Source organism: Ipomoea triloba, chromosome 12 (genome assembly GCF_003576645.1).
Source record: "Ipomoea triloba cultivar NCNSP0323 chromosome 12, ASM357664v1".
In the NCBI taxonomy this organism is placed as follows: domain Eukaryota; kingdom Viridiplantae; phylum Streptophyta; class Magnoliopsida; order Solanales; family Convolvulaceae; genus Ipomoea; species Ipomoea triloba.
The window spans coordinates 1,554,699-1,568,157 of NC_044927.1; the positions used below are offsets into that span (position 1 = coordinate 1,554,699).

The 13,459-nt window shown below is 33.6% G+C and overlaps 2 protein-coding genes across 4 annotated transcripts; one reads left to right on the forward strand and one right to left on the reverse strand.

The window, feature by feature from the left end:
- Positions 1 to 3,449: 3,449 nt before the first annotated feature.
- On the forward strand, positions 3,450 to 6,877 carry LOC115999193 (probable serine/threonine-protein kinase PIX13). Of its 2 annotated transcripts, XM_031238996.1 has the most exons (7): positions 3,450 to 3,667; positions 4,339 to 4,619; positions 4,786 to 4,921; positions 4,996 to 5,132; positions 5,257 to 5,380; positions 5,474 to 5,816; positions 5,968 to 6,877. In XM_031238996.1, exons 1-6 carry the CDS (start codon positions 3,574 to 3,576, stop codon positions 5,788 to 5,790), a joined length of 1,089 nt encoding a protein of 362 aa, XP_031094856.1. In that variant the 5' UTR covers positions 3,450 to 3,573; the 3' UTR covers positions 5,791 to 5,816; positions 5,968 to 6,877. The 2 variants fall into 2 exon arrangements, with proteins under 2 accessions (XP_031094856.1, XP_031094855.1); XM_031238995.1 differs by lacking the exon at positions 5,968 to 6,877 and having other exon boundaries at positions 3,451 to 3,667; positions 5,474 to 5,966.
- LOC115999192 (phosphoinositide phosphatase SAC6-like) lies at positions 5,768 to 12,572 on the reverse strand. 2 transcript variants are annotated; one of them, XM_031238994.1, is made up of 21 exons: positions 12,103 to 12,572; positions 11,906 to 11,989; positions 11,557 to 11,684; positions 11,366 to 11,457; positions 10,613 to 10,667; positions 10,371 to 10,427; positions 10,260 to 10,293; positions 10,059 to 10,139; positions 9,709 to 9,815; positions 9,238 to 9,324; positions 9,077 to 9,154; positions 8,472 to 8,542; positions 8,293 to 8,391; positions 7,964 to 8,063; positions 7,457 to 7,565; positions 7,268 to 7,340; positions 6,907 to 7,000; positions 6,634 to 6,726; positions 6,395 to 6,461; positions 6,141 to 6,278; positions 5,768 to 6,046 (listed from the first exon to the last, which is right to left on the reverse strand). In XM_031238994.1, the coding sequence occupies exons 1-20, from the start codon at positions 12,245 to 12,247 to the stop codon at positions 6,148 to 6,150; spliced, it is 1,785 nt and encodes a 594-aa protein (XP_031094854.1). In that variant the 5' UTR covers positions 12,248 to 12,572; the 3' UTR covers positions 5,768 to 6,046; positions 6,141 to 6,147. The 2 variants fall into 2 exon arrangements, with proteins under 2 accessions (XP_031094854.1, XP_031094852.1); XM_031238992.1 differs by having other exon boundaries at positions 5,768 to 6,049.
- Between the last annotated feature and the right edge of the window lie 887 nt (positions 12,573 to 13,459).

The following is a 13,459-nucleotide window of genomic DNA, read 5'->3' on the forward strand; positions in this document are numbered from 1 at the left end:
TATTATAATTATATTAATTATATTAATATTTATGAAGGAAAAAGAAAATGAATATATTAATATTTCATTGGAAATATAATTGGCAATTATATTTTTATATTTTTATAATTATATTACTTATTAATTATATGGAAATGAATATTAAAATCTTTTTATGAATGAAAGAGGAAATAAATATTACACACGGAAATCTGTTATTAATATTATGTTACTAATGTTACTAATTGGTACAGGAATTAGGCCAAATGAAAAAGGAGATTAATAATAAAAATTCACTATAAATATAACATAGCTTTCCCTATGCAAAAATTAGTAACCACCAAATGAAATATTAGCAAAAAATTATGAAGGAAAAAGAAATGGAAATGAATATATGAAGGAAAAAGGAAAAGGAAATGAATATATTCATATTTCACTGGAAATATAATCGAAAATTATATTATAATTATAATTATATTAATTATTTAGAATGAAAACAAAATGAATTTATTAATATTTCACTGAAAATATATTAAAAAATTATAATAAATTTTTATGAATGAGAAGAAAATAAATATTATACGGGAATCTGTTATTAATATTTTCTTACTAATTGGCAAGGAATCAGGCCAATTAATTGGCAATTATTATGAGTAAAAAGGAATGGATGGAAAGCAATATTAATTCTTTTGATGAAGGAAAAGAGAAATGAATATACTAAAAAGAAAATGGAATATTATGAAAACTAAAATAATATATTAATATTTCACTGGAAATATAACACAACTTTTCACTACGAAAAAAATAGTAACCACCAAATGAATGACTAGGAAAAAATTATAAAGGAAAAAGGAATGTAAAATAATATTAATTCTTTTTATGAAGGAAAAAGGAAATAAATATATTCAAAAGGAAATAAAATATTAGAAAAAACGAAATGAACATATTAATATTTCACTGGAAATATAACATAGTTTTCTCTATAAACAAGTTACTAACCAACAAATGAAATATTAGGAAAAAATTATGAAGAAAAAAAATGGGAATGAATAATAATTTTTTTATGAAGGAAAATAGAAATGAATATATTTAAAAGGAAATGAAATATTAGGAAAAACGAAAGAAATATATTAATATTTCACTGGAAATATGACACAACTTTCCATATGAAAAAATTAGTAACCAACAAATGAAATATTAGAAAAAAAAAAATATGAAGGAAAAAAGGAATGGAGATCAATATTAATTCTTTTTACGAAGGAAAAATGAAATGAATATATTTAAAAGGAAATAAAATATTTGGAAAAACGAAATGAATATATTAATATTTCACTGGAAATATACCATAGCTTTCCCTACAAAAGAATTACTAACCAACAAATGAAATATTAGGAAAAAATTATGAAGGAAAAATGAATGACAATAAATAATTCTAATTATAAAGGAAAAAGGAAATGAATATATTCAAAAGGAAATTAAAATATTTGAAAAAATAAAATGAATATATTAATATTTCATTGAAAATATAATTGGCAAATTATATTATTATAATTATATAAATTAAATATTAATTAATTAATTATATTAATTATTAATTATATTAATAAATAGTACTCCATAATAATTAATATTTATTAACTAGAAGGTTGAGCAATCCCCTCACCAACTTTAGATGTCGTTGATCAAATTAATTTGTACACGTGTGACATGAACACTGCAAAAGGTCGAACATATTTAATATATAATAATAATAATTTTTGTATATACGAATTGATATTTTTATTAACGAAAAATAATTAATTTAGTGTAATTGACTAATAATAATTGCCTAATAATTATTATCGTAATTAAGCTAAATATTGGTCGTTGAATTTATTTTTATACTCTGTAATAATTAAAGTTAAATTATTTCTCATTTTTCCATATTTATTTTTGTAATAATATAATTACTTAAGTTATATTAAATATAGATCTTTTTAAGATAATGGTAAACAAACAAGTCATATAGTATTCAATTAATTGAGTGATACTTTTGCACTAATATTATAATCAAATAAATGTACATGTTCAATATTATATTTTTTTAAAATAATTTTATCTTTAATTTTATTATCTAAATAAATAATACAAAAATTTATCCGTGAATCACACGGGTAATTGGACAATTATTTGCTCTAATTCAAGCAAAGAAAACATCAGAAAACATAATCAATCCAACAAATTTCATCAATTGCGCTATATAATATTCGATGTTATAATTTATATAATTGTATATCGATCCAAATATTCTTAAAATATTATAACAAATTAATTCCGTGCAACGCACTGGCGAAAATACTAGTAATAATAATAATAATAATAATAATAACAACAACAACAACAACGCAATAACATATATAAAATAAATACATGTTTATATAATCAAATATACATGTGTGTATATTTATATATTTATTTTTTTAATATTAAGCATCGATACATTCATACATATAAATAAATAAATACACACACACACACATATATATTATATATATATATATATATATAAAGGACATTATAGTAAATTGATTCATATAACCTAAAATATAACCCTTAACCAAGCAAAGTAATATTATATTTCACAATCCAAACCAAACATATCAGGTAATCTTACATTCTCAAAATCTCGCATTACCTTCCTGGAGGTAATCCTATTACCTGAGGTAATCCAAGATTCCGTGAACCAAACGCCCCCAAGGGTTTAATAAGTCATTGAATTATTAATAAAATTGCTATTAGACCATCCTATGTAACAAATGCATGGAGTTCCTTAACAATATAAAATCATGCAATTAAAAAGTGACATGTTCTCTCGATTCCTATTGATGTTGTGATTAGCACATTAAGAAATTATTTTTTAAAAAAATATTTTATTCTCCTAAAAATATTTAATTTAATAATTTTAAATAAAATAAAATTAAAAAAGGAAAACCCAACGTAACCTCCCCGGCCCGGGTCTCCGGCTAAAGGCAAAGAAAGAGGTTTTATTGTCTCCGGACAAAGATGAAAGTGCGGATGGAGGGGGGTTTTTTTTTTTTTTTTTTTTTTTTTATGTATAATTCTTTTTATTAAAATAATTTAAAAATAAAATTGTATTGTGTTAACCATGGACCTGGAGAACATGTCATTTTAATTAAATAACTTAATTGTTGTTTCACGTATAGTTTGACCATTTGACCATTATTATTATTATTATTTGTTGGACCATATTACATACCTCTGGGCTCTGGTTTTACCCTTTGGCAAACAACCACTTCTTAGTTCTTAGTTTCTTACCATATAAGGATATTTAGTATTTTTCCTTTTAATTTTACCGCAGAAATGAAATTGCATAAAGAGGAAACTTCCCGGCAAAAAAAAAGTTCATGACTTTCAAGTTGACTGCTTCCAAGCCTTTCATGTCTACCCATTTTATTGTTATTATTATGATTTTTATAAAAACAAATTTAGTTATAATTCAAGAACACCCTCTTCGCCGCTCATGTAGCTGCCTTTAATTTGATCACTGTTGGGAAGGAAAGATGTTGGAATAGCAGAAGAGTGTGGTGAGAATAAATGGGGAATTGCTTTGGATACAAGAAAACTGCAGATTCTGTTAATCCTAGCACCACTACCCCCCATACCTCTTCACTCAGGCCTTCTACTCCAGGTTTTCTTCTTCTGCTTACTAAAATTTATGTCTTTTTGGTGTTTTCCTAATTCTGGGTATTCAAAGTTTCATGCTTTTCCATGGTTTCTTGGTTGTTGTATACATACATGTATAGTTAAGGAAACTTCTGAGATGGTGTGTGGTTTGAAGCTCTTTTAAGTTAGCTTTTCTTTGATTTACGAAAAAGACTATGGTCGTTGCCCGGTTGGGCACTTTGGATGAAACTCTAGACAAAGGATCACGAGGTTAAACCAGTCTAAGTAGTTCTCATGACAAGTTGAACTTGAAATCTCGTGGTTATTAAGCCAACTCTCCAATTAAGGCTAAAATTGTCCCGAAGTTAGTTTTTCTTTTTTTTGGCTGATGAACCGCAGTCACTATTCCGAAGGTGTGACCCTAGTCAGGTCACAAGGAGGTAAACTAGTTTAGATTACTCATACCTGTGACCGGTTTAAACCAAGAAAACCAATAGGCTGCTCCTATGGAGAGTTGAACTTGAAATCTTGTGGCTAACGAACTCGCTGGAGTTGCCCCCGAAGTTAGCTTTTCTTGAGATGATTGTAGTTTGTAGGCTGGATTTCAAGAATTTGCATCTTTTTGTTTTTTTTTTTTTTGGCAAAATTGAGAGAGAGAGAGTCATGACCTGATATGGTCAATATTTTTGCATATAGGGACTTCAACAAGCTGGCTTTCAACAGTGGGCAGTGGCAGTACATCTGCAAATGGAGAGATTTTAGCCTCAGCAAATTTGAAAATTTACAGTTTTGTTGATTTGAAGTCTGCTACTAGAAGTTTTAGGCCTGATTCAGTGCTGGGCACAGGGGGTTTTGGGACAGTGTTTAAAGGATGGGTTGATGAGAACACGCTTGCACCGTCTAGAAATGGCGTTGGAATTACTGTTGCCATCAAGAAAATGAACCCTGAAAGTACACAAGGATTTGAGGAGTGGCAGGTACTACAATTCCCCATTTTGTTCATTCTTACTTCTCTGATGTAATCATAGATCTTTGTGACATGAAAAACATTTTGTGACAGTTTTGTCTATCCCTTTTCTTTCATTAGCGATTGTTGTTGGATGTTGAGAATGATGGTGTTTAATTATTTGGTCTGGAATGCAGTCTGAAGTAAACTTCTTAGGAAGGCTTTCACATCCTAATGTGGTTAAGTTATTGGGGTACTGTTTTGACGATAACGAACTGCTACTTGTGTATGAGTTTATGCAGAAGGGAAGCTTAGAAAACCATCTTTTCAGAAGTAAGGAATTTCGTTTCACAAAACCCGAACTGATGAATAAAATGGTGCACTGCTCTAACGTTTTTCCCCTGCAGGAGCTATGGAACCGCTTTCTTGGAAGATACGGCTCAAAGTTGCCATAGGAGCTGCAAAGGCTCTGGCATTTTTGCACACTTTGCCTAGAAAAGTCATTTACAGGGACTTCAAGGCCTCCAACATTCTTCTTGACGGGGTATGATTCTGTGAACTCGTTTCAGGAACGGATATAGTGTTGGCTGCATGCATATATTTTTGTTGTCATCGTGATTCTTTGTCCTCTTTGTTGTCGTGATTCTTGTGCTCTTTTTGCTTTATAGAATTACAATGCAAAAATCTCGGATTTTGGCTTAGCTAAACTGGGACCTTCTGCTGGAAATTCACACATTACAACCCGAATAATGGGCACATATGGCTATGCTGCACCAGAGTACATTGCAACAGGTAAGCTTTTAGTTGAGACAAAACGCGTCCTTCAATTGTTTACTTAATACACCTCCCGGGCATATACAATGGTGGCCATTTTAAAATGTACAGGCCATCTATATGTGGAAAGCGATGTGTATGGCTTTGGCGTGGTCCTGCTAGAAATGTTGACGGGATTGAGAGCATTTGATGCTCAACGACCCTCGGATCAACAGAACTTGGTGGAATGGGCAAAACCGATGCTGTCTCAGAGAAAGAAGCTTAAAACCATAATGGATGCTCGGATGGAAGGACAGTATCATTACAGCGCAGCCTTACATGCGTCTGAGCTTACGCTCAGATGCATAGATGAAGAACCTAAGAAAAGGCCTTCCATGAAACAAGTTATGGAAACATTGGAACAGATTGAAGCAATGAAGAGGCCCTGAGACTAAATTATGGCCTTCTATTACTGGCAAGTTCTTACATACTAGTAGATTCGTTTGTTTGCTCGTTACTGTAATAATTCGAAGCATATGTTGTACATCGTTAAATTCAAATTAAATTGCATAGAGTATCGCTCGATTTACACTAAGATATTTAAAAAAGTCGATTTGTTTCAGCAGAGCTGGTTCATTTGTGCCTTTTACTTTCAGCAGCCAGGCCCTTGAGCCATGACACTTCCAGCAGCCAGTTTGTTTGTATCTGCTGTTTGTCAAGAGCATGATTGGTAACATTGTTCGGTTAAAAGAGAGAGATGAAAAGTATGCAGTTAATATGAGTAATGATGCAGCAGAACCTGCAAATCAGCGTCTGGGCTGGTGGAGGCGTGGCCTGTTACAGAAAACGCGGCCATTTGCTTTCACAAATGCAGCTATTCCCATGCTTATGCCTGCCCAGACCATTGAAAACAGCAGGTTCCAAGGATCCTCTCGAACTACGGAAACAAGCACGAAAGCAAGGTGTTATTTGTTGTTGATGTTGCAGATACATGAGAAATTGTATCAGGATGAATGCTGCTATATTGCTATATTTCCAATCATGAAAACTCACCTCGCCTTAGTGACAAGAGGGTGAAGAATAACCCAGTTATAATCAGCCCGAAAGCCAGTGGAAATGACTGCAATGGAGCAAGATAAGTGTTAGGTGAATCTGCATGAACTGTGGAAGATCATGGAAATATCAGAAACAGTTGTTTGCTACATTATTTCTGGCAGCTGTAGAAGATGAACCTAATTAAATGTCTGCACACTGTGATGGGTTTCTGAAAACAACAAATTAGAAGTACTCACAGCAACAGCTTGAAGGCCTGCTCTTTGAGATGCCTTCAGAGAGTCGCGGGCAACAGAGACAATGTAATGTCCTTGCACTAAATCAATTGCATCCTTTGGAGTGGAAAAAATTGCAAACATTATCAGTACCCAGATTCATAAATACAGACCACAAGTGAAAAAGCCAAACATATTCTTTAATGTATACACTTCTTAACAACTAGATGTTCATCTAACTGTATTTAAAGCTATATAGTAGCAGCCATTATGAGTGTGCACAAATGAACCATGTACCTGTTTTGTACCATCCCGGAAGTTGTTCAAGTAGTAGCGCATCATGGCATTATAGCCATCAGTGAGGATCCCTTGGAAAGTTCTTTTACCAAATCTGCATATCCAACATGTATGTTACAAATACAAGTTATAATGGTTCAGCCATAACAAGAACAGGCACAAGAATATCCTCGGATCAGAATTCCAAAGCTTATAGAGTAAATTAGCAAGAAAGCTCATCAGACACTCCGTTAATGATGCGTAGTCGAGTCAAACAGCACATATTGAAAGAACATTAGCTCTAATATTTCCTCACTAAAGAAAGTACAAGCTTGAAGTATGGCTGTTCAAGACTTCTATAGAAAGATACACAATTAGTTACCTGACAAAATCTCCCTTTAAAGCAGGAGTACCAGAATATTGGGTACTTATATCATCGCCATGATTAGCCCACACTGAAGACAAAATTTAGAGGGTGAAAAGTAAAACAGAAGAATATGCAACAGATGGAAAGCAGCATCTACATACTGGAAAAAAGCATTAGTCACAACAGCAGTCAATAAGTACTCACAGACTTTGAAGTTCTCATCAAGGTTGGGGTGGGTGCTAATGGTTTCTTCAGCATTAAAAACACCAAGCCTTCTCAGTTGGAATTCCAACAATTTCCTACCAACCATGCTCTGCAAACATGGTTATAGAACTTTTCTTTGAGGAGAGATAGAGAGTCATGATCTTAACCATGAAAATATCTTGGAATTTCAACTACATATATCAAGTGAACTAGAAGAACATCTCAAAGATGGCAGGAGTTAATGTGCCCCCCCAAGGATTCAAGATCTTGTATAAATTGAATAGTATAAATGCGATTACATATTAGGGTGTATGCTTAACTTGAGGGAACACCACATTGGAAGTGCAAGAATAAGATATTGATTGTGGAAAAACATATATGGAAATCAGTTTGTGAGTCAAGGAAATAATAATAATAATTATAACAATACTCACATATCAGTATATCACCTTCTGTATTTTGGCGTCATAAAAGATGATATCGTGTTTTTCAAAGGAGAAAACATACCTGACTGACATTTGTTCGATCTAAGCAATCTATGCAATTAGTCCTCACAACTCCAAGTTGCGCCTCAAGTTTCTCACCTTTTTCATTCAGTAGAAAGTACCTTAATATAAAAATACACATACGCGTCAATATAGCAAGAGCCTCTGGCTATATAAAATCAAGAAACTCCAGAGAAGGATCTGCTTTACATGCATACTCTAGCATATATAGTCCGTTGGATAGTTAAAGATCATATATTGGTGATCTGCACTAAGGCTTCTGCGTGCTTGGAAATGATTAAATATTGTTTCAGATATGCACATTAGTTTTTATATGAGAAGAGTATGTACCTGTTTTTGGTGATAAAAGTCTCGATTTGATCATAAAGTATGGAGAGGTTCTCAAAATGAACATGTCCACATACGTGATGAAAATCAAAGTGCAAGTATCTACAAAGATTGTATGGTATTAGCATGGATTGCTGCAAGTTACTTCATACAATTAAACTCTCATTAGAAAGATGTCCTACTTCACTTCATCACTAGCAATATGCTGCATTGCGCCATTGAACTTTTCACTTAAGCGTCCCTCTGCTCCATGCTGTTTCACAATTGAAAAAAGGCAGACAGCTAAATAAATTCATTCTATTTTTCTGGAGAGAAACAATAAAGGCTCAAATGTAGTCTGAATTTTCAAGTATCAGTGACATGTTCCATTCATTTAATCATTTTCCAAGTGAACTGCCTTCTGTTTTCCTTGATCTGTTATACGGATTTATCATTCTGATGGAGTAAAAGTCGTATTGCATTTCCTTGAGTTTGAACAACTGTAACGTTTTCTGTTTTCCCCACTCAAATACTGCATCATCTTCTTCTGTTCCTAAATATCAATACAATGACTGAATGGAAAATGACTAAGCGTGATCAAGAACACACTTAAACCTCATGTAATTATACCAGATGAAAGTTTGATGTGTATGGGCATACTATTGATCATCTAGATAGTTCTAGATGAAACAAAAAGCATGTCGGCTGAGCAAATTTAAATACTACTATTCTCCACTAAAAAGGTGAAACCAGGCCAAACATATTGGCAAAAAGCCAATAGCAAGAGTAAGAGATTATAATTATGTACCTTATTGACAAGATCAATGGCTATAACATTTCCATATTTCTTTCTCAGGTCCGTAAAGTGCCGCTCAATCACTCGAGGCTGCATGTTTTGTATAGAATAAATTACTAAGACGAAAAGGTCACTAATGAGTAAAAATTAAGAGACAACATTCGGCTACTCACTACTTCCTCTTGTCTGACTAACTCAAACTTCGGCTTATATGTTAAATCAACAATCTGATCCCACAGTAAAGGGATTGACCCTCGGATCTACAAAAGGAAATCCAAAGAGTAGAGTCACATGCAATAATGTGAGATTATTAATAGATTCAACAAACTATGAACTATGCATGCAATTTTAGAAAAATTAACCAGCAATAAATTTTTTCACTGAATTATCTGTTAAAGAACAAGCCTATAATCTGTATGGACAGAACTAATGCAAGTTCAAGCGGCGTAGGACTAGATAATTTAGCACTTTATAGTTAGACATAGGTTGTTTCAAATTTCTAGCTGCTGATACAGCAGAAAGATTGCCACATCACAATTCCAATATGCAAGCATACTGGACCATGTTCTTTTTATAACAGGAAGCTTGCAACTTATGATAAGTCCAACTTGAAAGCTGTTGCATTTTCAATAGAGAAAGTCTACCTGGACAGATGATGCTGTGAATCCATTAATTTGCATGATTTGTTCACTTTCCACAAAATTTGCAACATATCCATCAGAATCAGCCCCTCTTCTCCAAAGCCGTGTGCCTAAATTAATGGTTCATATAGGAAATCAAGACTGTCTCTTTACTGAACAATAATTCCAATCATGTGATTGAAGTATAAATAATTTGCCAATGGCTATTTTGTGAAAGCAGATGTCTTTCACTTTCTATCATTTTCAGCCTAGTGATTATGTATCATAGCTCATTGGTGTTATCACTTTCATCATTTATTTATATTTTAAAGGCAGGGAGAAGAATTAAAAAGAAATTTTAGGCTCTTAAATACCAGTTCTTCTATTGCACCTTCGTGCAATCAGTGTAATATCAATAATGTCTTTTCCAATGGCTGCTTGAAAGTTGTTAAAACCTGATGGTAAGTTAAGGCATAACTTTGAACAGAATAATACATGACAACCCACCATACTGAACAGTGACAGAAATATAAGGCTATATAAAGAACCAAAACTTAATTAGAAAACATGGATACTGCCCTGGACAACAGGTAGCAAGAAGGGGTCGAGCTGCAAAAGAAATATGGTGTATACAGTGAGTTACAGATATAGATGGGGATTTGGTGCAGTTAAGGGAATGATTTGACCTTGCTATCTATAAGAGCCTCCATTATATAGTTGTTCCAAATAAACCGAGGGTCTGCCTGTGATACACCAAAGACGAATTTGGAATTCAATATCACAACATCAAGGTTTCAGGTGAAATCTCATCAAGCAAAGCGGCCAAGGATCAAATAGATACATGGCAATAGAAATAATGCTGCCTACTTCACAAAATTGAATGACATAGTTTAAGGAATCAAAATCATGTGACAACAAAAAGGCTAACCTGTCTCCAAAGAGGAAGCATTTTAGATTCACCCAAATCATATAATCGCTGAGCACTGCAATACAAATTGCAAGTTTCTGACTGTAATGAATAGCACATACAGGTATTGTCCAGCAAATACTTAAACATCACAACAGTCCTACTAAATAAAAAGTAGAAGAGCTACAAAATAGAACTATTGAAAGGAGTCAACATAATTATTTATTATTCTTTCTTTTCAGTTATTCTTACAAATGATAACTAAGTACACCTGCAACTTAAACAAAGAATGAGATAAGGGTTTAGTCTTCAAGCCTTGGCTCCCTTTTATCCGCCATAACTAGACATCAAATAGTATTAAGATGAATATAAAAAAGAATGTGTCACATCACATGACTATCCAGAAGAAATTAATGTAATCACTAATTTCTTAAGAATTCTACATGACCTAGAGCACAGGTCAGATATGCAGATGCTTAGCTCAATTATCAAAGGTACAACTTTCAGGGAGTGAACACTTTGCCCCAAATAACCTGGCCAACATTGCTAGTTTCGGGTGAAACAAATTTGTCCACATATAAAGCTTCATGAAAATCGAAATCATTGTTCTTAATTCATCATTAGTTGAAAGATACTCATAAATCACTCTCATGCATTACTCTGTAACTCTACATAGATATACAGAAATCTTTCAAGTGGCAAAAGCTAACAAAAATTTAAAGATCAAGGAAAAAGTGAGGCCTTATAAGTTATAAATATCAAAGCAATAGTCACCTCATTGTTATATTGACATCATAAGAAAAGTACAGGCCATGAGTCTTCTCCGCAACATTTAGCAGTGAATAAAATTCTGCCTCCATCTTTTTCTGCCAAAAATTGAAAGCCAATATCAGAACACAGGATAGGCACCATTATAAGAAGCTTCAAGACAACAAAAGTAGTTGGAAGGAGTAGTAGAAACCAACCTGTTCTAACGGAGAATTCTTGAGAGAATGATCACAAGGTAAAACCTTCAACGATGTGACTTTATAAATAGGATGCCCAATGTAAGAACCAACACATTCGCGTTCTGTTATAACTATTAAGTACGATCCTGAAACCATTCAAAGGTGCAATGCAGTAAGATTTCAAGCTGTGACAATCTCAAATACTTCTTTCATTTCATGTTTATCAAATTACCTTTTCTTCTCTTACAAATATAAATACAAACACAAGGATTGCAAAGAATAATAAGTCCACTATCAGAAACCTATATTCATTAAATGGAAACTGTATATATTTATTGATTTTATATACTGAACATGACTGACTTACCTGCAACAAGCTTTAGCATACCAACAATACCAAAGATTTTCTTAATTTTAGGAACACGGAGCGAACTGCACTGCGGTATTTCATCTAAAGAAGCAAAAGTGCAGGTAAAATACATAATTAGTTTGATGAAAACAAATCAAAAGCTAGGAGAATATCAAATATCAAATACAATATAGTATTAGCAGTAATCAGCAAACCGATTAAATTCATAGACGCATCCGTCCTGCTGATCGCCAAGCGCGAACCGGAAGATCCATCGGAAGGCTCAATAACGTATTGATCTGGGAACTCCCAGAGCCGCATCTTTGAATACAACTTCGGTTCATGATTTGACTTCTCCATCGTTACGAGAACTCGATTGATTGATTGATTGATCGATCGCCGCTGGAAGTCTAAACACAATAGAAGTAGATTGGTAAACTGTGCTCTTCACATCTCATATTGAAGGCGGAATTCGAGGCATGAATGATGCTTATAATCATTCAAAGCAACAAGCGAGTATAGATCACTGGGGATTGGATTGTGATGTATGCACAGAAAAACTCAGAAAACGGCGGAGAAAGTAGTGCAACGCCCACTGGTATACTATTTTTTGGGGGGGAAAGACCCCAACGGCATTGAATGAAGGAAGGAGCAGACCCGCAAACGCCGCCGACTATTAACGGAAATACCGAACTCCTACCACACATCTCGCACAGTCATCACTCATCACACTACCTATGTTTTATTTTATTTTTTTAGTAATACTTACTCTATTATATTGTAGTATTTGATCATCTATATTTTTCTCAATTTGTTGAAGCAAGTTAATATTACATCCAAGGTTCAATCTCATGACCTTCTATTTGGGAGACTCACTATATGCCACGTAACCACAAAGACATTGGTATTCATTATTAAATAAGTTGAATGCCAAAGGCTTTGTGGTCAAGCAGCATAGTTGTTGTTCTCCCAAGTGAGAAGTCACAGGTTTGATCCTTCAAAATAGTAACTCAAACGAACAACATAGAAGCTAGACTATCCCTTTTTGGTCAAAAGATTAAATTCTTAATTAGCTTGGGGGTTTTCAAAATTATAGTGGAAAAAAAAAAATAACCCTCCTGATTCAATGTCTCTATGGGGAAAAAAGGGTTAGTTATATGTTTCGGATTTATTTAATGACTTTTGAAGGACATTTAAATGTTGGTTTTCAAAATTATAGTGGAAAAAAATAATAATCCTCATGATTCAATGTCTCTATGGGGAAAAAAGGGTTAGAAGCTAGACTTTTGCACACTGCCGTTAGTGAGATTCGATCACTGGTCTTTGCTCCCATATGACCACTGCCGTTGGTGAGACTCGATCACTGGTCTTTGCTCCCATACGACCACTGTCGTTGGTGAGACTCGATCACTGGTCTTTGCTCCCATATGACCACTGTCGTTGGTGAGACTCGATCATTGGTCTTTGCTCCCATATGACCACTACCTCACTGCCTGGTCTTTGCTCCCATATGATCACTGCCGTTGGTGAAAGCCGTTGGTGAGACTCGATCACTGGGTGAGACTCGATCAC